The sequence below is a fragment of the Gopherus evgoodei genome, chromosome 2 (assembly GCF_007399415.2).
Source record: "Gopherus evgoodei ecotype Sinaloan lineage chromosome 2, rGopEvg1_v1.p, whole genome shotgun sequence".
In the NCBI taxonomy this organism is placed as follows: Eukaryota; Metazoa; Chordata; order Testudines; family Testudinidae; genus Gopherus; species Gopherus evgoodei.
The window spans coordinates 15653693-15676141 of record NC_044323.1 but is presented as its reverse complement, the minus strand read 5'-3'; the positions used below and the strand labels follow the sequence as shown (position 1 = coordinate 15676141).

Sequence of the window (22449 nt, the reverse complement as noted above, 5' to 3'; positions counted from 1 at the left end):
CTGTCGGTCATATGCTTCAATGTTCCATTTGGTTTTCACTTCCATCGCCAACAGATCCCCAAAAGCAATACCCCAGGTTCATCAGACATGCCCTCCAACACAGAACCTTAACAGTGACCCTCATTTGTTCCTGGCACTTGAGAAGTTATTCTGCCTTAGCCCTGCTGAGGTTGCAAGTTTTGTGGACAAGCTGATGTAGCTCAGTGCAATAGCTCTCTAGAGCCAGAGGAAAAGGGAGCTGCACCTGCCAGGTAATCAGAGCAAGAATCTGCTCTGCTGAAGCTGCTCCTGACTATGGTGACCTTTCTGAAGAGTGTAGGAGGCTGCGATGTGCCTCAGCAAATCTTTAGCAGCTCTTCCCTAACTGCCTTCTGGGCAGGGATTCATGGTCTTAGTCAAAATTAAGGGTAGTGAATTGCATAGGAATTCAAACAGCTGTCAGAAGAGATTTGAATGCCTGGCCTCCTCTTTCTTAGCTCCTAAAGTTTTCCCCTAGGCTAGAGGGGAATTTGGAGAAAACTGTTCCCCCATTACTCCCTCCCCCCTGAAATGAATGGCTTTAATCCCTCACCAAATCTGTTGTCAACTTTCAGACTCATGTTGGCGCATATAGTTTCCATTATGGATAAAGTTATAAAATTCTTTTTGGCAGGCATGGCTACCCATAGAATCCCCTGCTAGTCAAACATGGCACATTTAGCAATCCCTGCCTCAGTTTCCCTCCCCCAGGTTGGTCTCCTCTGCTTTTCAGACACCGGTCTGTGCTGGAGATGCGGCTTAGCCCTGCAATGCAGTCACAACAAACATAACTCCTTACAGGGTAGCAGAAGTCCAAACTAAAAAGTCCCAAATAAACAGAAAGATTCTTTTGTCCTTCAGGGCTTCTCTTCAGCCATCCTTCCGGGCCCTGTCCCCATCCCTTTTCTGGGCTACATTTGAGAGTCTGTCTGCTCTGGGCTACAGCACTGGCCGCAAGCGATTTCCCCTGAAGTACCCTCTCCCCTACGGACCCCAGCCCAGGAACAGTCAGCTGCCTGTGGTGCCAACTCCCAACCGAGCTCACTTTCAGTCATTTTCTAAGGCCTAGGTGTTCATTCATCTCTCACCTCACTCTCCTAAGTCCTACTCACTCAGGCTAGGAAGCAGCTAATTAATTATGGCACAGGAGTGGTTGACCACATTTCACCTCAAAGGGGCCACTCCCCCTGTGACAACGCTCTGGAGACAAACACTACCAATGTATAACTGATATTTTAGGAATCAGCATGAGGAGCAACAATGTAGACAGGGGACAGGTGCTGGGGAGTTTTAGATTGCTTGAGGGCCCCTCCACGCTGACACTTGCTACTTGGAATGGCTTCTCCCCTCTCCTCGAATGGGTTGGGTCCTGGGTTCTTTTTTGTGATACCTGGTGCCTCCATCCAAGGTAGCTCCTCGCGGTACCTGAGACACCACGGATGAAAATTGAATGCTGGTACCAGTGCTGGCAAGAAACATATAAGCCAGTACACAAGAAACAACAGAGTACATCAATGCAGTATCTTAGCCCTGGGTGAGGCTGCATCCCCTCCTGGCTCCCTGAGCTGCAGTCCTGAAACAGTTCTTGGTAGCCAGCTCTAGGTCGGATCTCCGCCACTCTGACCTCTGCAGAGCTGGAACTGCCTGGCCCATGCACTAGATCACACAGCTGTTGAAAGATCCCCTGTATGAAGAGAGGGAGTTAGAGACTCTTCAAGCGGTTCTGCTTCTCTCTCTGCTTTCAAACTCAAAGCTCAAAATTGAACCTAAAACCAGGTTCTTGGTATCCGCATCAGGCTGTTTCCTTCCACTAAGGGGCTGAACAGCTTGGGCTCATCATTGTCCCAGCAAACTGCTTGACTATATCACCCCATACAGAAGTCTCATTGTTGGCCTCAGCAGGAGTTTCTAGTCCATTCTCTCCCCACCCTTGATTCCAAGCATGCTGGGAAATGATGTCAGAGGCCTCTGGTAGCCATTATTGTTGTAGTCCATAGGGTAGGTCCCTAGACTGAAGCCACATCCAAATTTCCAGGAGCTAGCAAATTCCAAGTGGGGGATACACCTGCAAAAGCAATAGAAAGGAAAGCGAGACAATCCAGTGAAAAGTTGTTAAAGGGAGGTGATTTTAAAACTATTATTCTCTTTATCAGTTCATTTCTCACAAAATGTGAAAAATGTAAATAGTGCTCAAATTTTACATTCTAGGTTTTGATTTTTGCCATTTCAATGAGATGTTTACAAAATAAAGGTTTAAAGCTCTTGCTAAAACTTAACTTGGCTGCACAACCTTATGGTGCAGCTACATTCACAAAGTGAATTTTTAATTCGTAACTGCAAACAATCATCTGGGGAACCTGATTCTACAACTTAGGCTCATCCAGTCAGGGAAGAAAAATATACTAGGTGTCTTACATGTCCACTTCAAACAGCTGTAACATCGCATACTTGCAATGAACAGCTCAGAGATGATCTACATGAGTATCATTTGCAGAAATTATCTGGCAAATCACCATCTGCTCATGGACAATTTGCAAATAATAAAAGAGACAAAATTCATTAAATGTGGTAGTTAGGAATTTTGGCACAATAATTCTTGGCTGCAGTTTTTTACTCAGTCAAGACTCCTACTGAAGCCAGTGGGAGATTTGTCTGAATAAGGATGATGCCTTATAATCATTTAAACTATTCAGGCTCAACCTCCTACTCTCAGAATAATCTGAGCAAGATCTTACCTCCAAATAGATACATATAATTCTTAATTAATGAGAAAATGTAAATGGTCCCCCCAAGAGAATATTCTCAAACCAGACTTTATGCTGACCTCAATCTTTGGGGTCTATACAAACTGAAACCTAAACATGTTAGCCCACTCACTTCACTGGACACAAACAGGTTTAAGGATCTGCCTGCACTGGTCAGATTGTAGGATCAAGGAGCTAGTTTCAGTGGAAACCCATCAATATAACACTGCTTCATCTGCAACTGTCAGCCAAATCACAGCTGAAAGAATGTGCCCTGCCAAGACAGGCAAGCTATGTGTTTGTCAAATGCCGTGCCAGTATATTTCCGGCAATGCTCTGCTGTTTTTAATGTAAACACTAATGTTTCTAGGGTATTATCTTCCAAATGTTGCAGTAAGACATGCTTTATAGGATTTAATGAATCACACAGTAAAGATCATTGCAACTTACATACTGTTGTGCATGGAGTTGTTCAACATAAAAGCAATCAGCCAACAATTAAAATGCTAAACCTTTTATAACATGTTTGCCAAAACTTACCTCACACAGTAACTCCTGGAGAATTTTGAACAGATGGGATAGGCTAGAATTTAGTTAAGACACTGTCACTTTATCAAGCATATAAAATGTTCCTGTGATGGAGGAGTGAGGCTTCAAGCATGATATACTAGATACTTTCAGCATTAAAAATGATTATAAAAAATATCTGTCTGCCATGATATATCCTCCTGTTTTGGCTGGCTGATTTGGACACCTGTCTTCATAGAAATGCCAGCTCTTTGGATTCTCATGAAAATGATGAATAACCTCTTAAAAACTGAATAATCAGCTGTACAGAACAGATGCTGATTCCAGAAACACAGCCATCTTGAATTTCATTTCTTAAAAAATAATGCAAGATTTCAAGAACACACTACACATTAATGAGTGAAATTTCAGATGGAATCCAGACTCCATGGATGTAATCAAACCCACTTCAGGTTTTAATTATAAAAGCTCTTCTGCAGAAATTCAATAATTCAAGGCTGTGGCACTCATGAAAGGTACGATTACTGTTTAATTGGGTTTCACACACAAACATGCAAACACACACACACATTTCATTATGTCCCTAATATTTAAAAAAATCAGACTAAGATAATTGCAATGTATTAATTAATTCAAGTGGGGAATCAATTCACAATGCCATCAAACATGAAGAAGTTACAAAGGATCTGAATTCAAACTCACTACAAAGATTCCAGGAGTATTAATTATTATTTCTATTAGTGCAGCACCCAGGAGAGCCTAGTCATGGACCAGGACCTCATTGTTCTAGATGCTTTGCATGGGAGAATCACGAGCGCCATCATTTTCCCAGCCAATAGAACACAATTTCTGGACACTAAGCCTATGTTTACAATGCAACATAAGCCCAGGCTTAAATTTGGGTTCACACCTAATCTCCCTTGTGTCTACACTGAAATTGCACTAACCCAGGGCTCAGACCCAGAGTGCCAGGACCCTGCAGGGCTGCAGGGGCCAAGCACGAGTCAAGTCGGGACCTAGGGTCCAAGCCCTATTGTTTTGCAGCATAGACACAGCCCTGCTCGACTTGTGTCCTGGCAGGCCACCAGAAGTACCCCACACTTCCATGGGCCGACTTCCTTAGTCCTCTGTATCCCAACAATCTCCAGCCAACTCAGCTGAAAATGGAAGCCACCCTTTCTTGGCGTACAGCAGCAGCTCAGTGTGTCAGCGTTAACCCATTGTTAACGATCACCGAGCTGCAAGCACACCACCGGCAAGCCTCCTGGGTTTGCAATGGAGACTGAATGGAACAAACCTTTGGCAAAGCGAGGTGCTTCATGGTCTCCGGAGCACAACAAAATTTTCATGAATCTCTAGTGCAAATCTGGTGAACCTGTGGACGTCAGCAAAAGCACCAGGAATGACCATGCAAACTAGCAGATAGCTAAAAAGCTGGGAGCTTTGCAGATTTTCCAAACAGGTGAACATTACAGGGAGCGTATGAAGAGGCTGACAAGGAAGTACCGGAAAGATCAGGGACAAGAACCGCATCTCAGGCAACTCGACTTTGACTGGATGCTGGGCACTGCAGCCAGCACAGAGCCAATATGGTTTATGGTGCCTTGCTAGCCCCGAATCCAGCATGGGAACTGATGGGGGAGCCAGCAGCAGGCTCTGTGGGAGGAGAATGAAGAGACCAGCCTCAGAGCAGGCTGTGGATCAGGATCAACAGCAAATTCTTGGTCCCTACTTGGAAAAGCTGTTTGACCCCACCCCCACTGAGGAACACCACACTGGCAAGCCTACAGCAAACTTGGTGGAGACAGGAGTTGCCCCAGAGCCTAGTAAGTTTCTGACTCTAATTTACAGTTTATTATTACAGTAATTGGAGGGATTTCAGCTCTAAGAAGCAAAGCAAACATTCTATTCCAACAAGGTCAAGGTACAGCATGGAGTGACGCTCTCATAGGACAAGAGAGACTCAAGAAGTTGAAGGTATCCCTCAAGATACTGAACATTTCTCCTTCATTCTGACTTCCCCCCTGCCCCCAAAATGAAATGTCCTGATTTTATAGGGACAGTCCCAATATTTGGGGCTTTGTTTTATATTGGCTCCTATTACCCCCAACCCCCGTCCCGATTTTTCACACTTGCTGTCTGGTCACCCTAGCTCTTCTGAAGGCGAGGGATCCTGTGCTACAGGTCACTGACCAGTCTCACTGATGCAGCTCTCCCATCACATGCACACACTAAGGAGAAAAGAGGTGTCATTTTAACCCTACTTTAAATGTCTGAAGTAGTAAACCTATTCCTCAGAGTGACAAAAGGTGAATCACCATTAGAAGAATGACCTAGACTCCAAAAGAGGTTAGGCAGCAGAGGAATTGGAAACTGAAAACATGTCTTCCCAAATTACAGCTATGAGATTGCTTTGGCTGGAAAGTGCCAGAAGGCAAAGCTGGAGGTGAAAAGGCATTACATCCAGAATTATCTTTCATCTCACTGAGGCAGATCCTCCATTAGCTCTGCTGGAGAAGGAAAGAAGCAGATTTTACAAAACCTCTGTACCTTAGTATTCATGTAAGTCATAAAGATTCATGGCCAACCATTTGCCCAGGAAATCAGAAGTTGGCAGGACTGTTTATAAGTGTCTCAAGAACACGAGATAGCAATGGCTTTTACTTCTGCCTAGCACGCATCAGTACAGAGATGATGATCGCGGACATTGTCGCCAAGTTGTCTCTCTCAATGTGGATGCTAAAAATAATAACTGCACTCTCATCCAATATCCTCAACACAAGTTACAAAGGAGAGTATCAGTATCCTCAGTTCTAATACGGGGAACCAAGGACACTGACAGATTAAAAGAACATGCCCAGAGTCACAATTGGAAAAATAGCACTTTGGTTCTATCACACTCCCATCTCTACATTATGCTCTTCAGTAGCCCTGCAGTAAAACTGCCAACTCATCCCTTCCAAATACCAGCTCCCGCAAACCACACACCGCCCATATGATGGTTCATTTTGGCCTTGTGACACTTCATCATTTTTAAACACAACATACCCGTTCTGCATTAGCCTATCCCAGGCACCTCATCCTGTATCAATGTTTTTAAAACTATTTGGGCCCAGTTCCTCACTGCTTTGCAGCTGATGTAGTCATTTACACCCGGAGAAAGTGCACGGCCGCAGAGGAAGGGGCCTCTGTGTTTGACATGCTTATTTACAAATAAATGTCCGTCTGAGACACCAGAAGTAGACACCTGGACACAGATGTTTGGTGTGATATTGTGCAATAGTAGGAATACATTTTAACAGGTGCAGCATTGTTATACAAAATTGTAAACTTGGATGTTTGGTGCAGTATATTATAAAATGGTGCACAGTCTCTCTTCTCTGATACTAGTTGTTTGTTCTCATCTCCCCCTCCACTGCCAGCATCACATTGTCTGACATCCTTGCTCCTACCAGTACTACATTTCTGCATGTCCCTCGGTCACTTCCCTGGCTCTTTCTTCCTATTCCTGCTCCCTGACTCTATTAACTCATCCTAGCTTGACTCCCTTCATAGGTTGCAAACAATCCACCACGACCAAAAGCAAATAGAGCTAGCAGCACCTTTGCTAACTTTTTCCATCACCTTTTGCCTATCGTGTCTATTTACATTGTATTCTCTTCAGTGTAAGGACCGTGACTTCCTATGTGTTTCTACAGCACCTCACACAATGGAACTGGTTGGGATATTTAGGTGCTACGGCAGAATAAACAATAATTATGATGTGTCTTCAAGTAGTCAGTGCAAATTTCTACAGACCACACATGGTTAATTTGCAGATAAGACTTCTCATTTGTATTACATTAACATCTATGACAGCTTCTCTAGGGTCACATGACACTTGTGACAATGCAGATATATATATAAAATACTGTTATCACCCAATATGTCTGTGGTAAAACAGAAGAGTAATGGTGACATTGTCTACTATATTTTTCATTACCTGCTTTAAAACAATTTTTGCCCAACCTGTCAATACTTAACATATAATTCTTGTTATGGCTGGTACTGCTACACCTAGTCTTCCAGGTTCTGTTTTTCAGCATGCGAGAAAATGTTCAGTCTTGGAGAGACATGCTGTGTATAGGTCTCAGTTTTGTTATGCAGGGTTCTAGGTAGATGGAGCTGTGTGAATAGCAGGAGAGTTTACTCTGTGCCTTTGCCTTAAAAATTGACTCTGTAAGGAGGCGCCCTGTCTCCCCGCCGTGCCTGAGAGGGATGAGCCAGAGCAGGTGCCTCAGGGGGCGGAGCCACTGCCGCCTGTCCCTGCCCCCCGGAAGTCAAGGGGCGGGACAGGAAATATAAAAGCCCGGCCCAAGCGCTCAGTTGGTGGCTGGCTGCCGGAGAGGACAGATGCTGGTGCCCGAGCTCCCGCCGGGCCCAGCCTACCCTGTGCTCAATACCCGGAGGAGCGCTGGCCTGACCTGCCCCGCGCTCACTATCCGGAGGAGCGTTGGCCGGACTTGCCTCATACCCGGTACCCGGAGGAACGTCAGCCTGACCTGCCTTGCGCCTGGTACCCCGAGGAGCTGCCTGAGCTTCCCTACGACCGGTACCCAGAGGAACGTCAGCCTGACCTGCCTTGCGCCCGGTACCCCGAGGAGCGGCCTGAGCTTCCCTACGACCAGTATCCCGAGGAGCTGCCTGAGCCTCCCTACGACCGGTACCCGGAGAAGCCCATGGTCTGGGACCCCCCAGACGAAGCTGGCGAGAGACAGGTACCCAGAGAGGGGGAGGTCGGAAGTGGCCCGGGGGTAGCCGACCCTGGTTTGGCTCCTGAAGAGCCTGAACCCATGTCAGTGTGTTTCGGCCAGGATCCCCACTGACAGCAGCGTGCCTTTGCTGCTGCTAGGGCCCCGGGCTGGGACGCAGTGGAGTGGGAGGGCCTGCGTTCCCCCTGCCACCCTCCCAAGGGTGGCAGACTCCCCCTCTCCCTGGCCTGAGGAGGCCTTCTGTGTAGCCCTTCTGGGTTACTGTGTTTGCTCAGCCTGCTGAAGGCCTGAGCCTGAACTGCTACTGCCCCGCCCTGCCCAAGGGCCTGGGCTGATATACTGTGTTTGCTCAGCCCCTGCCTGAGAGTCTGAGCTTGAACTGCTTACTGCCCCGCCCTGCCCCAGGGCTTGGGCTTATGTACTTGGTGCTTACCCGACCCCGGCTGGAGGGCCGGGACTCTGCCTTGTTTGCAGCCCCTTTATTCCCTCAACGCCTGCTGAAGGGTTAGGCCTACCGGACTGCTGTGTGTGTAAGGAGGCGCCCTGGCTCCCCTCTGCGCCTGAGAGGGACGAGCCCCCACACCACCGGCTTACAGACTCCAATTAGAGACAGAGTTGCATCCTGGGGACCAGGCATTTGTGTTGGACTGAGATTTCTGAAAGAAGGAATTGCCCTACATGCTATTTGACTACCTATGTTCCAGGATTGATACTTATGTAAATAAAACAAGTAACTCTTAGAATATACCCATACTCTGCATCACTGATTTCTCCTCCAACCAGCAGCTTATCTTTCAGGCCTCAGATATCTGCAATTATTTGGCAGTGGGACCACATTATATCCATGTCAATGAAGCTGGGTTAATTTCCACCCGTTGAAAATTTGGCCCTTTTGTTATTCCTGTATATGTGTATAAATACATCCTGATAGTTGCACATATGTATTTCTTGTGTCAGTCAGAAATAGAATATGTATCTGCAGCACAAATGCACTGATTTTAAAAGAAAGCAAATAAGGACATAATTGTAGTTGCCTGAGATAGAAGTTGAAGATGGTAAAAAAAAAATGCTGCTATATACAGCTTATTGCTGTTAAGCCCCGCAGTTCAGTTCCTGTGCCTTGGGTTAAGAACTGCAATTGAGTTGAAGCTCTCAATTCAGTGGGCCCCACTAATGGATTGTGTTTTCAGACTGACTATCCCAGAAGGCTCAGAAGGAGTTTCTCTGAATGACCTTGCAATACTTAGCTGGTATGCAAAGCTTTGGAATAAATGGTTCACTATTCAGGCTCTGCTATTAGAGAACATATCCAGAGCTCTGATCTGGTATTATAGCTTATACCTGTGGACACCAGTAAATATGCTTATGAGCACTGAAAGCAGAAAAATCTCTGAAGCTTGAAAGCAGGCATTGTACACAGAAAGCGAGAACACAGAAATAACCTTCCCAGACAGTCACAGAATCTCTGTCTTCTCAAAACTCAGACTGCACCCACTTTATTTTCACACGTCGCTGCTTCAGGACAACACGTTAAATGGAAAGAGGAGGGGAGATTTGTTTTCATGTTGTGACTTGGCGGAGGGAAAGCACACTAAAAAGTGGAGGATTGGAGGGAATTTCTCAACATTCAGGAGCAACAGCAAGAAGCAAGAGACAGGGAGGAGAGAAAATAGTGCCAAAACAGAAGACTCTATCCTATAATAATATAGCATGAGGCAGGGATCTAACGCCTCATGCTTCATCCTTTTTGTTCCTCAGGTTGTAGAGCAAGTTCCATTTCTGGATCACTTTCTTCACTATACAGTACTGGTCATAGAACAGCAAAATGCTCCCTGGACTTGCATTAGGGACTTGTGAATTTGCATTTGATTTCAGGAGAGGATCTTCCAATATAAGGCAGTGTCTCACTTTTTAGAAGTGATGGGCTGCAACTGAAATAATTTATTCAAAACTTCAAATTTTTGAGTTGGGGTAGGTCTAGAGGGACTGCATTGCCAATGGTTTGGTTTTCAAAACAAAACCCCCGTTTATCAGGTTTTACAAAACCATGAAGTAATGGCCTGTGATACACAGGAGGTCAGTCTAGTTGGTCCCATCTGGCCTTAACGTATATGAAAATCCAAGACAGCCACATAATCAATTTCCAGGGATGAACCAAACCTGGAACAATTTGTATGAGCAACCCTTTAATTTGGAAGATAGGTGATTTAACAGCAGTGTGGGGAAGAACAGTGGAAACAGAAGTTGCTGGTAAAGATGTGAAGTGGTGACAACCAAAATGATGGGTGTGTTAGCAGCAGTGATGGAAGTGGGCAGTAGAAGAAAGGAAGAATGTGTGAAGGAAAAAATGTTGTTCTTCATACTTTGTATCAACAGTAGTTGGTTTTACGTGTTAGAGGAAACTGAGCTAAAATGAATGGAATTATGAATATAGGGGACAGGGGAATGCATCGGAGTGACATTAGTGTATAAATGGTACTTTAGGCCATAGGCAAGATAAAATCAACAAGAAGGGAAGTGTTAAGAGAAGATGAAGGAGACCCAGGACAGTGCCCTTGAGGCTTGATCCAAAGGCCACTGAAGTCAGCTGAAAGACTCTCATTCACTTCAAAAGGCTGTGGATCAGGCTTCAAGAGAGGAGGAGAGGGAGAAGGATAATAACCTAGGATACCTTGAAAGATCAGCTCAATAGGAAGAAAACCTTCTGAGGCTGAAAAGCCATGCTTGCTGCAGGGATGAAGGAGAAAGCAGAGAGTAATCCCAGTGCCAATTACATCTTAGGTGCTCAGACAGGATGGTGTCAGAGAAGCATATAAGAACTAAGATATAGATAAGTGTAGTAACTCAAGCAGGGTAAGAAAAAAAGTGAAGGTTTGGGGCTTAGCCACAAGCATGCCATTGACCATGCTAGTGAAAGCCAGAAAAATGAAGCAAAAACCAGACTGAGAAGGATCAAGAATAGAACTGCAAGTGGGAGGAGAAAAGATATGACAACAGGTAGCTTAATTCTGGGTTATAGACAAAAATGGGAGAAGGGAAACCAGGGCATGAACTGGAACACTGGATACTGTCAGGAGAGGTTTGTTTAAGAATGTAGCCTTTTGAGAGGATGGATGGACAGAGCTCAAGACATGAAAGGGGTGTAGTATGGGGACAGAGGGGAGAAGTGCTGATTGGAACGAACACGGGTAAGGGGGAGCAGGAATGAGGGGAAGAAGTGGGAGGATGTGACTAGCTCATGACAGGAACAAACTAGGGTATTTATAAGGTGCCTTTCACATTGGAATTGAAGGTTTATCATCACTGGGAGGTGTTTTGATTGGTTGGTTTGTTTTTTTGCAGTGATGGAAATCTCTAGTGTGAATGTGATTCACTGGTGTAAAAAGTGATTTGTACTGGTGCAGCTTACTTTGGTCTCAAACCAGACCAAGGTATGTTGCGATGGTGCAAGACACTTTTTCCACTGGTGCAGCAGGTCTACATTAGGGACTTCTACTAGCGCTGCTATTTCAGTGATGCTACTCCAGTGAATAATCCCCAGACTAATAATCCAAGAGCCAGGAGGAATCAAAAGAGGAGAGAGATCAAAAAAATGAAATGAAAAGAAAGAAGTTAGACAGTGGATGAAAAAAGGTAGGGGAGGAAAAGAGGCCAAGGGCCTTGTGGATATTAGTCACTTTGTACAAAAAAATAATGGGTAAAGTCAGGAGAAGTGAAATTGGTGAGGACAGAGACATCAGGTCAGTGGAACAAAGGAATAACTGACTATGATAACAGAAGTAATTAGGGTGCAGAAAAGGGGCACAACCTAAATGCGTATAAAACAGATTTTAAAGCACAAAGGGTGTCGGTGTGCTGAGTTTTGTGCCAATGGCATTCTGGCTGGGGAAGATCAGTTCACTGCATTCAAAGAGCAGGGGTGAGCCAGGCCTGTGAGGAGGAAGAATTTGGATTGTAAAGAGGAGCAGTGGAGTCACTGGGGAAATGCCAGGGTGGAACTAAATGAAAGGAAAAGTGATTCAGGCTCAAGGTAAGAAGAGAGGGAGTTCAGATGAAAGGAGAAATTAGAAGTAAATGCTCCCAGGGCAGAAAAAATTATTAGGAAAGTCAAGAGAAGAAAGGTTCCAGCCAGGAGTTGAGAGACAGTGGGTTCAGAGAGAGAAGAGGAAAGAAGGAAGAGATCAGAAAGGGAAGGAGTAGGGGAATTGGAAATACATAAATTCAAGTTATTACTGTCTCACCCCATATTACTCAAATGAACTCAGCTGGCAGGGACTTAGAAAGTGCAACAAATCACTGGCATCAGGCACAGTTTAACATTCTTCAGCCTCATTCTTCTGGTTTGTGGTAGCAGATAAATGGGCGACAGTCTGTTAAAACTGGCAGAGGGCTCCTAGGAAGCCATCTTTCTAGCTGAATCATGGAAAGGGTATCTCGTGATTGTAGGGATAGATGATGTAACCTGCTGGATATGTTCCCTGATCCTTTTCAAAGGAGCAGTGAGCTATCTGGCAGCACATTCCCCACCCTCTTGAAGTGGCAATAATTGGACTAGAAATATTGCAAGAACAACCTCCTCATGAGGGACTTCCTGGTTCAGTAGAGTCAGAAATAACCTTAGAGAAGGCCTTTTCCTTGGGGTATTCATGCCGTTCCACTCACAGACGCACAGCCAGAAGATGAAGAGAGGCCCAATATGAAAATTAGTGGGGGTGGAGATTCTGAACTACAAAATTATTAAGACTGTTATAGGCAAACTAAGAACAAAGCTTACCAAGTGGGTAAATTCCATTAAGGGTGATGGAAATTCTCCTATTCATTTTAAAGATACTTGATAGGACACACAGTAGGTTTGTTTTAAAGACATCTGTTTAAGATTATGAGCCCCTATCCCACTGTGGGAGCATTGCTGATAAAAAAAATTATTTGCCACTTGAACAACTTACATTCTGGCCCATGCACACGAAGGACATATTTAAGGACAAATGGACCTCTGTTCTGTGTTATTTTGGGAAAGAGAACATTGATTATTATGTAGCCTGCTCATCTGCAGACTATCATTCCTGTACCTGACCACTTCACTAATACATTCTCAGATGTGCTGTTTGATTGTTATATCTATATCAGTACAGAAGTTCATATTTAAAGCTTTGAGTCAGGCAAGCTGACCTGTATTATAAACACAGAATAAAGGTAACAAGTATTTTATTATATGTATTATGGTATCACCAAGAGGCCCCAATGGGACCATGGTCCTATTGTGCTAGGCACTATGCAAACATATAGTATGAGAGAGTCCCTGCCCAGAGTTTAAATAAACAAAGGAAGTATTATCCAATTTTACCAAAGGGGAACTGAACTGAGGCACCAATAGACTAAATGACTTGCCCCAGGTTATACAGGAAGTTTATGGCAGACTGTGAAACTGAACCCAAATCTCCAACCGGAACCTCCTCACCTCCATCCATCAGACAACTGATTGCTTTGCCTCACTGATATTATTGCCAATTTGTATGAGGGGTGGTTCCTGAGAATCCATTTGTGATGGGTTGCTCCCCCCTCACTCTGGGGTGGCCACCTGATGTACTGGGGTACCACTAAGCTCGGCTGTTCCACAAGACTGGGCTCCCTTACACTGTTTCTGCTGAGCCAGGCCCACAAGCCTCATCCAGCACACACACAGGTAGGGACACACCCAGCTGCAGAAAGACACAGACACTGGAATCAACTCTGCATGGGAAGGCTCAGCCAGGGACTTGCCTAGCACTCAAGTGCACACTCGTTCTGGAATGCAAACCCCAAAATTGTATTGTCTTGCACAGCACAGAGAATTGTACAGCGTAAGCTCATGAAATTTGTCCCCTCCCTCAATATGAGGAAGATATGCACAGTTTTGCCCCCCAGTTATGAATACCACAAACTAGTTTTAGAGAAAACAGAACAAGGAGTAATGGTCACAAGTTGCATTGGGGGAGGTTTAGGTTGGATATTAGGAAAAACTATTTCAGTAGGAGGGTGGTGAAGCTCTGGAATGGGTTACCTAGGGAGGTGGTGGAATCTCCAACCTTAGAGGTTTTTAAGGTCAGGCTTGATGGAGGCCTGGCTGGGTTGATTTATTTGGGTATTGGTCTTGCTTTGAGGAGGGGGTTGGAGTAGATGACCTCCTGAGGTCCCTTCCAACCCTGATATTTTATGATTCTATGAAAACAGAAACACGTTTATTAACTACACAAGATAGAATTAAGTGATTATAAGGGATAGCAAACAGATCAAAGCAGATTACTGAATAAATGACACAAACTAATCTTAATACGGTAAAGAAACTCATTACATGTAGTAATTTTTCACCCTAAATGTTGTTTTATGCATTTCTTTTGCAAGCCAGAAACCTTTTCCCGCCTTGGCTCAGCTCTTCTCCCTTCTCCCTTTGTCCTTGTTTCTTAGATATTTCCATCAGTCATCTTGGGTGGAGATTCAGTGGAGACTGAATCCGGACTAACTCACTTCCCTGCCTTAAATAGGATTTACATATAGTTGGAATCCTTTGTCCTTCGGTGTGATTCCCACCCCCCCTCAGTGGAAAAATACTGGTATTCTATGACGGAGTCCAGTACCAGGTGACATGATTACATGACCCTGCAGTGTCAAAGCAGCCATGAGTCAAAGGCTGTTTGTAGTATCCCAGGAAGTTTCTCAGGAAGGTGGGAGATTAGCATCTTCAAAGACCTATTGTTCTCCCTAATGGTTTATTGACTTGTCCCCAACTAACCAGCCAGATTGATTGCATTTTGTCTGATGGGCATTCCCTGGGTGTACTTTTGTAGTACAGATGTATAGTCAATATTCCTAACTTTAGATACAAAAATGATACATGCAGACAAATAGAATTCAGTAAGTCATAACCTTTCCAATGATACCTCACAAGACCCATCTTTCACAAAACATATCCTAGTTGTGCTATAATCTTATTATAACCATATTTCTATGAAGAATATGGGACATAGTGTCACACCATTCACTTTTTTAATTTTAAATTTAGGGAGGATAGTGCCACTTGATTAATGGCAGCAAAGCATCATCAGTTTAAAAGAGATATGGATCCAATGACCATTCAGGCAAATGTTTGATCTGGAAGGGACTCCAAATCATACTTGGGAAATCACTGCTATTTCTTGCCTTTTGGCTGAGAATATGAATATAAGTAATTTAATATCTAAATCAGTGGCTGCCATTAAAAGGTGAACAAGCACCACACAGTGTTATCATTGTATGCTAACTATTGGTAACTGCTGTGCTGACTTTTTAAGGTGGCCACTCTATGCTTTCCATTATAGTGGACGATAGTTGTGATGGAGTCTTTCCATTGACTGTGAACAGCGCTGGATCAGGCCTTACAGTCTAAACGTGAAGACTCAGTGATAGGCCAGCCTTTTCCAGCTCTAACTCTACAGGGATCCTATGTACTGTACCATATATTTCATATAGCATCTGATCTTGATTCTTCCTCAAGAGCTAGCTCAAGGCTCCAATATAACTTTGATCAGATCACACATGTCCAATTTAAATTCCCCTAACAAAAGACACAAGCTCTTTGGCTGAAATGTGCTTTTTCTGTCTGATTGACTTTCATTTCACACTTCTTTGTTTTAATTACATTTTAAGATTAAATACGGGGATTGCGGTTAGTTACATTCAGTGGATATTGTACTGACTAAAGGGTCATAGTAAAAAGGTAAAAAAAGCATTTTCTCCCTAATTGTTGGCACAGCGACTATAACGTGCAGTCAAGTGTTGAGTGACATTTAATACAAGTTTGGGTTGATTGTGATTAAAGGAAGACTTTGCTGAACGAAGTCTTCAGCTCAAAAGTTTGGGCTTTTTTTTTTTTTTTTTTTAAAGCACACTGAGCCTAAGAAAAGCTGACTCTGCAAAGCTTTCCTGACTTTACTGATTGCAACCAATTACAAGATGGATGGCCTAGATTTCAAAGTATCAGTGTGCTGCAGCAGCTGGCCGAGTTTATCTTAGAAGGCCGGGAGGAAACATTATGGATTTTATCATTATTTTTATTAAGGCAGTAAAAGTCCTAGTTGGCTAGACAATAAGTGCTTTTAAAATAAATAAATAAATAATCAAACAAAGCTTTATGAGTTTAAGAACTTGATTGTTTTAATATCACTGACTGTTACTTTAATTTATGCTCATTCCCACTGCCAATGGGAAAGGCTCCCATGCAGATGCTATGGAGCCAAAAAGATACAATTGATCTTTTTTTCTTTCATCTCCAATGTGGCTTCAAGGAAAGATGTTACACATATTGGCAAATAAGACTGTGTTGGCATTTTTACAGTTTCATTCAGGACAAGCATGGTCCTACACAGAGAATTTGTAATGTTACATGGAGCCTTCCACGCCAGGTGTGTGTAACACACTCTACAGTATGTGGCCATCCATGTGAAGTTCTTTCTCCTACAAGCTTTGGATTTTCTCTTTCTGGACTCTGAAGAGGACGCTTAGAGAAGTCAGCCAGCAAACAGTGTGCTGCAAAAAGCAGAATGTGCCCTAGAAGATCCTGCATCCCATCACTTCCTTCATGCTGTGAAAACAATTTCACTGGTGAATGCCGAGCCTATAGAAATCAGTTCTCGGCCTGGGCAAAGTTCAAGGATGTGGGATCTAAGGCTTGATCTGTGTGCATCAGAGGCAACGTGCAGAAGGCATGAGGGTCATATGTCACCCCAAATATCTGCCAGGGTTTATATTTTTATTATTTATTTTTTTGCAAGGAGTAGGTTCAAAATATGTCCTTTCCCCCCATCAACAGTTACACGTCACCTCTGGTGCCCATCGGTACTCACAAAAAGCTATAGTCTGCCTTCTGGTGCTAACTTATGTAGTTAGTCTTTTAGCTCAATACTGAAGTTTAGGATTCAAATCCTACTTCTGATAGATGTTATAGTGACATTTATGTTTACCTTTAAAAAAAAACTAGGAAATTGTATTGAAAAAACTATATTAGAAGAATGTTATTTAGGCTGTAAAGTCAAAGTCAAGCACTCAAAAGTTAGGAGCAGATACAGATTCCAGGAAATGTTCATGCAACCTTAATTCTGCCCCTTCATGTATCTGCATTATGATACAATCTTTAATTATATGATCACATACTATTTTTTCCACAGGATGCCAGTCTCAGTGGACTGGCATGATGCACAAGGGAGAAGAATTATGGTGGCATAGACAACATTAAATCTGGTATTTCCTCACTTTTGAGTGCTTGAAACTTTGCAACCTAAATAACATTTTGTTAACATAGATTCTTGTGTGTAATCTAAACAAAAATAGATTAAATGAACTGTGAAACGTTATTACTATATCAGAGGGGTAGCCATGTTAGTCTGGATCTGTAGAAGTAGCAAAGAGTTCTGTGGCACCTTATAGACTAACAAACGTCTATAAGGTGCCACAGAACTCTTTGCCATTATTACTATGAGTTCTCTTTAGACATCTAAATACAGATACAAAATTCTCAGCGTTAAGGAATAAAACAGTCAAAATAAATTACAAAAGCTACAATAGAAATTACAGTCAAGAGGTTGGAAAAGTTAAAATGGATAATAGAAAGGTAATAACTATTACTGCATAGCAGCACTATTCTTGTGTATGAAATTATGTATTTTCTGATAAGTTAGTCCAGATTTGTGTTTCTGGAGAGTGGGAAGTTTTCCATAATTGACTGAATGATCTCATCTTTCTGCTCACGAAGGAGCTGATTCTGTAATCTCTCAGGAAGGTGCTGAGCATTCTCAATAGAACTTGAAGTTGATCAGAACCTCAGACAACTAAGCCTTTATTTCAAAGTGTAATCAAGCCTTATTTATATGAATTGTGATGGCTCTTCTAAGCAAAGCACTACAACTCCCATCAGCCCTCGTCCACCGTGCCCATTCCTTTCCCTGGCCGTATAAGGAGAATGATCCTGAACCAGGAAATGACTGGGCGCTGGGTGAAATCAGCAATTGCATGACAAGGAGAGAACTGCTGGGAAAAGGGTTACCATATGTCCAGGTTTCCCCGGACAAAGCCTCTCTTTTGAGTCTTGTTTCTCTATCCAGGGGTGAATTTTAAAATTAACAGGAAATGTCCTAGGTTTTTGCAGAACAGACAAGCCGCAGCTCAGAACGAGCCCCAATTGGTCTGCTTCCCATGCTCTGCATCCACAGCTGATTGATCCATTCCCCTTCAGGGCCAGCCTTAGGATTTATGGTGCCCTAGGCGAGATTATTAAACTGGTGCCCCTGTGCCTGATCTGCTCTTAGCAACACAAACATAAGCTTACAGTATTGGAAAACTTGCCACATTCACGTTATTAAAACCAGTTTAACTTAATTAAGCACACTGTAATGCTGATGGACTAGCACTAAAGAAGCAGCACTATAGAAAAAATTCTGATATGACAGAATGATGCAAATAATATATTTTTTTTAATTTATCAAAATTTTATTGGAAATTTATAAGAAGAGGTATTGAAACAAAGATTTGTTTTTAATTAAAAGCAATCTTTCTGGCTTTTTTGGCTGCAAAATCAGTAATAATGTCATCGTATGACAAAGACAAAGTCGTGTCTTGTTCGATTGCAAGAATAGCAAGACCAGTTAAGTGTTCCTGATTCATTGTAGAGCGGAGATAGTTTTTAATGAGCTTTAGTTTTCAGAAACTCCATTCTCCTGATGCTACTGTTACAGGAATTGTCAGTAGAATACGAGTGGCAATGTACACATTAGGATATATGTCAACAAGTTTGCGGGTATGAATAAACTGTACAATGTCCATCACCAATTTTGCATGTGGCAACATTGATGACAGTGCACTCAATTCTTCATGCAGTTCAAGTCCATTTAAATCAAAACTATCACCGTGCTTCAGGAGGCTCTCTAGTTTCTTGCACTTTGTCATTAGTTGCTCTTGTTTTCCTATTTCATTGAATTTAGTTATGTCATACAAAAATCCAAACTGTTCATGGTGTACTTGCAAGGTATTAAACCTTTCATCAACAGCAGTTACTGCTTTATCCATCACAACATTAAAAAATTCAACCTCAAATTTATTTTCTGGATCGTCTATGGGCTCATCTGCTCCTTCATATTCCATTTGTCGTTTTTTCCTTGAAACTCGTGTCACATTCGCACATGGAAATTTTGGTTCTACACCGAGTGCCTGTACAAGCTCTCTTGCTGTAACCTGTGCTTCTTTGAATCCATGTTCTCTGTATTTCACTAAAAAGTCTTGTGTGTTGTTTAGTAAGGTAAGTGTTGAATCAAGCTGCATCATTGGACTCTGCATTATTTTGCTTACACTTGAGATTTTAACAAGAATGTCATACCAGATTACGACAGATGTTAGAAACTTGAAGCTGGATATTTCAGAGGCCAATGACTGTGCTTCACTTTTAGCTTTTGGATCTCTGGCTTCTTCCGAAATAGCAACCAATGCTTCATAAACTTCCTCAGATTGATATCTCAACGTTTTTACACTTTCTACTCTGCTTTCCCAGCGTGTCTCAGATAGAGGCTTAACAGTAATACCATTGACATGTGCTTTGAATATTTGCCATCCTTGAGTGGAAGCTGAAAAGAGCACGTAAATGCGTTGCAGCAAACCAAAAAAAGATATAGCTTCTACAGAAGACTTGGCCATATCACACAATATCAAATTAAGGCTGTGGCATGCACATGGAACAAAAAAGGCTCTTGGATTTTCTCTCAGCAATCTAGCTTGCACGCCAGAAATGCATCCTTTCATATTGGCGCCATTACCATAGCCTTGTCCTCGAATGTTCATTATGGACAATCCCATTTGTTTTAGTTCATCAAGGAGAGTTTGAAGAAGTCCAAAACCTGTAGTGTCTTGTACTTCTAAAAATGTGATAAACAATTCCTTAACTGTAATCTGTGCTGAATCACTAATGTCGACAAATCTCACTGTTAATGATATCTGTTCTTGATGACTTATGTCTGGAGTGCAATCTAGAATTACGGCAAAATATTTTGCCAAAGTAACCAATGAAACAATTTTGTCTCTCACTTTATTACTCATTAGCATGATCAGTTCATTTTGAATTCTTGGTCTCAAATAGTGGTCATGTATTTCATTTTCAATTACTCTTCGGAGATGTTCACTCATCACTGTGTCAAATTTTCCCAGCAGTTGTACAAGGCCCAAAAAATTTTCATTTTGGGGCTGGAATAATTTCTCAACGCTTCCTCTAAAAGCAAGATTGTTTGTTGATAGATATTCAACAATACATAATAGACGTTCAAGAACACAACGCCAATGCTGCTTTTCTGATTCCAGCAATCTTTGATTTTGGGCATCAAGAGTTGTCTGATTTTTTAACTTTACACTTAGCTCAACCATTTGTGCATACTTTCAATGTGGTATTGTGCCTTTTCATGTTGTGGTAATATGTGACTAAGATTTTTCCAATTATTAATACCCATGGTTGCTATCTTAAAATTGCAACTATTGAAAATCTTGCATGGGAAACAAAATACAGCATCCTTGCATTTAGAGTACACAAGCCACCATCTCTTGACAATTTCACCATTAGAAAGTCTTTTGTAGTAATTGTTTTTTGTGAATTTCCTACCTCTAATGTCTTTAGGATATTCAAGACCTTCTATTCTCACAGGGCCTTTCTCAAGTATAATGGCACAGTATTCGTTGTTTAAAGATTGCGGCCATGTGCCAATGTCATCTATATCCCATGCTAGTACAGTTTCAACTGTTTTAATTTCTTGTTTTGTGTCTGCATCTGTTTCAAATGATTGTTCTGTGTGTTCTTGTGTTTCTTGAGCTTCATCTGCACAAAAATTTTCTTGGGAAGTTACATGATGATCTTGATCAACTTCGTTGTTTTCATGATGTACAAACTTAAGTATAGAACCCTTCTGTGCTTCTACAGCTAATCCTATTTCATTTTTCCGTTCTCTTTTTTGTGACCCAGAAGGTTGTTTTTGATAGGACATAACTTATAAGGGTGTTTTTTAAAGAAATAACTGTTTAAATTATTGTTATTATCAGAAATATTATTTAAAATAGCTAATATAGGATAGTCGTGAGCCTGTGAACTTGAGCTAGTGCGAAGACTGAGACACAGTAGAGTTGGAAACCCATGTCATTTTTACAAAGCCACTTTTTAGTTTTAAATGTATAATGGGCATCAGTCTTAACGTTAGTTACAACTCTATATCAACTTTATACTGTAAATAGATCAATGGCATTATCCAGTTTAATAAGCTGGGTTTCCAAACAGTGGGAAAATATAACCCTAGTTTTACTCCTAGGTAAAGCACAAAGTGACCAAAATGAAGTCAGCACAGAATCATCTCATCTAGATTAAGGTAGCACAGAAATGTTACAGAAGTCCTGTTGTGCCTTATTTTTGTTTGGAAAGACATTAGCAATAGCAGCACATTCACATGGTAAAATACATGATAAATCACTGCCTCTAAAGTTCCATCAAAAACTGACATTTTCACAGCTCTAGCATGATCTGCTGTACAGATTCTTCACAAAGAAGTGTCCCTGGCCTTTTTAACTCATATTAACTATGTATTTACTTTATGAAAGTTGGAGAAAACATTGTGAAAAAGTAAAACATTGGCTGCCCAACTTCTGGGCTGGCAAAAGTTATACTGACTCACAGGGGGAAAAAAAAGGCAGGAAAATCTTAGTACAACATATGGTCACTCTATTCCAGGGGTCGGCAACCTTTCAGAAGTGGTGTGCCAAGTTCACTGTAATTTAAGGTTTCTCGTGCCAGTAATATATTTTAATGTTTGTAGAAGGTTTCTCTCTATGTCTATATTATATAAATAAACTATTGTTATTATCTGAGGTCTTGGCTCTGTCACTGCCAGCTGAGTAAATGAAACCCCAAACTGGCAGCGGGCTAAGCAGGGCTGGTGGCTGGAAACCTAGACAAGGATCCCAGGCCCTGCTCAGCCCGCTGCTGGTCTGGGGTTCTGACCACCAACTCCTGCCAGCCAGGATCCCGGCCGCCAACCCCCCCTCAGCCCACTACCGGCCTGGGATTCTGCTCACCCAGGCTGGCAGGAGGCAGAGTGGGGCTGGCGGCTGAGCTCCTGACTGGCAAGGGGCCGGCAGCCGGAACCCCGGAGTAGCAGTAGGCTGAGTGCTGCTGGCACCCCAGACTGGCAGCAGACTGAGCCACTCAACCCCCCACCGGCCCTGCTCAGCCCGCCACCAGCCCACTCAGCCCACTGCCGGCTGAGTGAATGGAACCCCAGGCTGACAGCAGGTTGAGTGGTTCAGCTGGCCTGCTCAGCCCATTGCCAGCCTGGGGTTCCTTGGGGGTCCCCAGGCCAGCAGCAGGTGTTGAGAGGGGC

At 42.8% G+C, this 22449-nt stretch overlaps 1 protein-coding gene across 1 annotated transcript; it reads right to left on the bottom strand.

The window, feature by feature from the left end:
* Nucleotides 1–17525: 17525 nt before the first annotated feature.
* LOC115647286 (zinc finger MYM-type protein 1-like) lies at nucleotides 17526–21066 on the bottom strand. Its single transcript, XM_030554184.1, is given in 4 exon segments — nucleotides 17526–17546; nucleotides 19262–19321; nucleotides 19385–20451; nucleotides 20454–21066. Coding segments are annotated over 4 exon segments (1761 nt in total).
* Between the last annotated feature and the right edge of the window lie 1383 nt (nucleotides 21067–22449).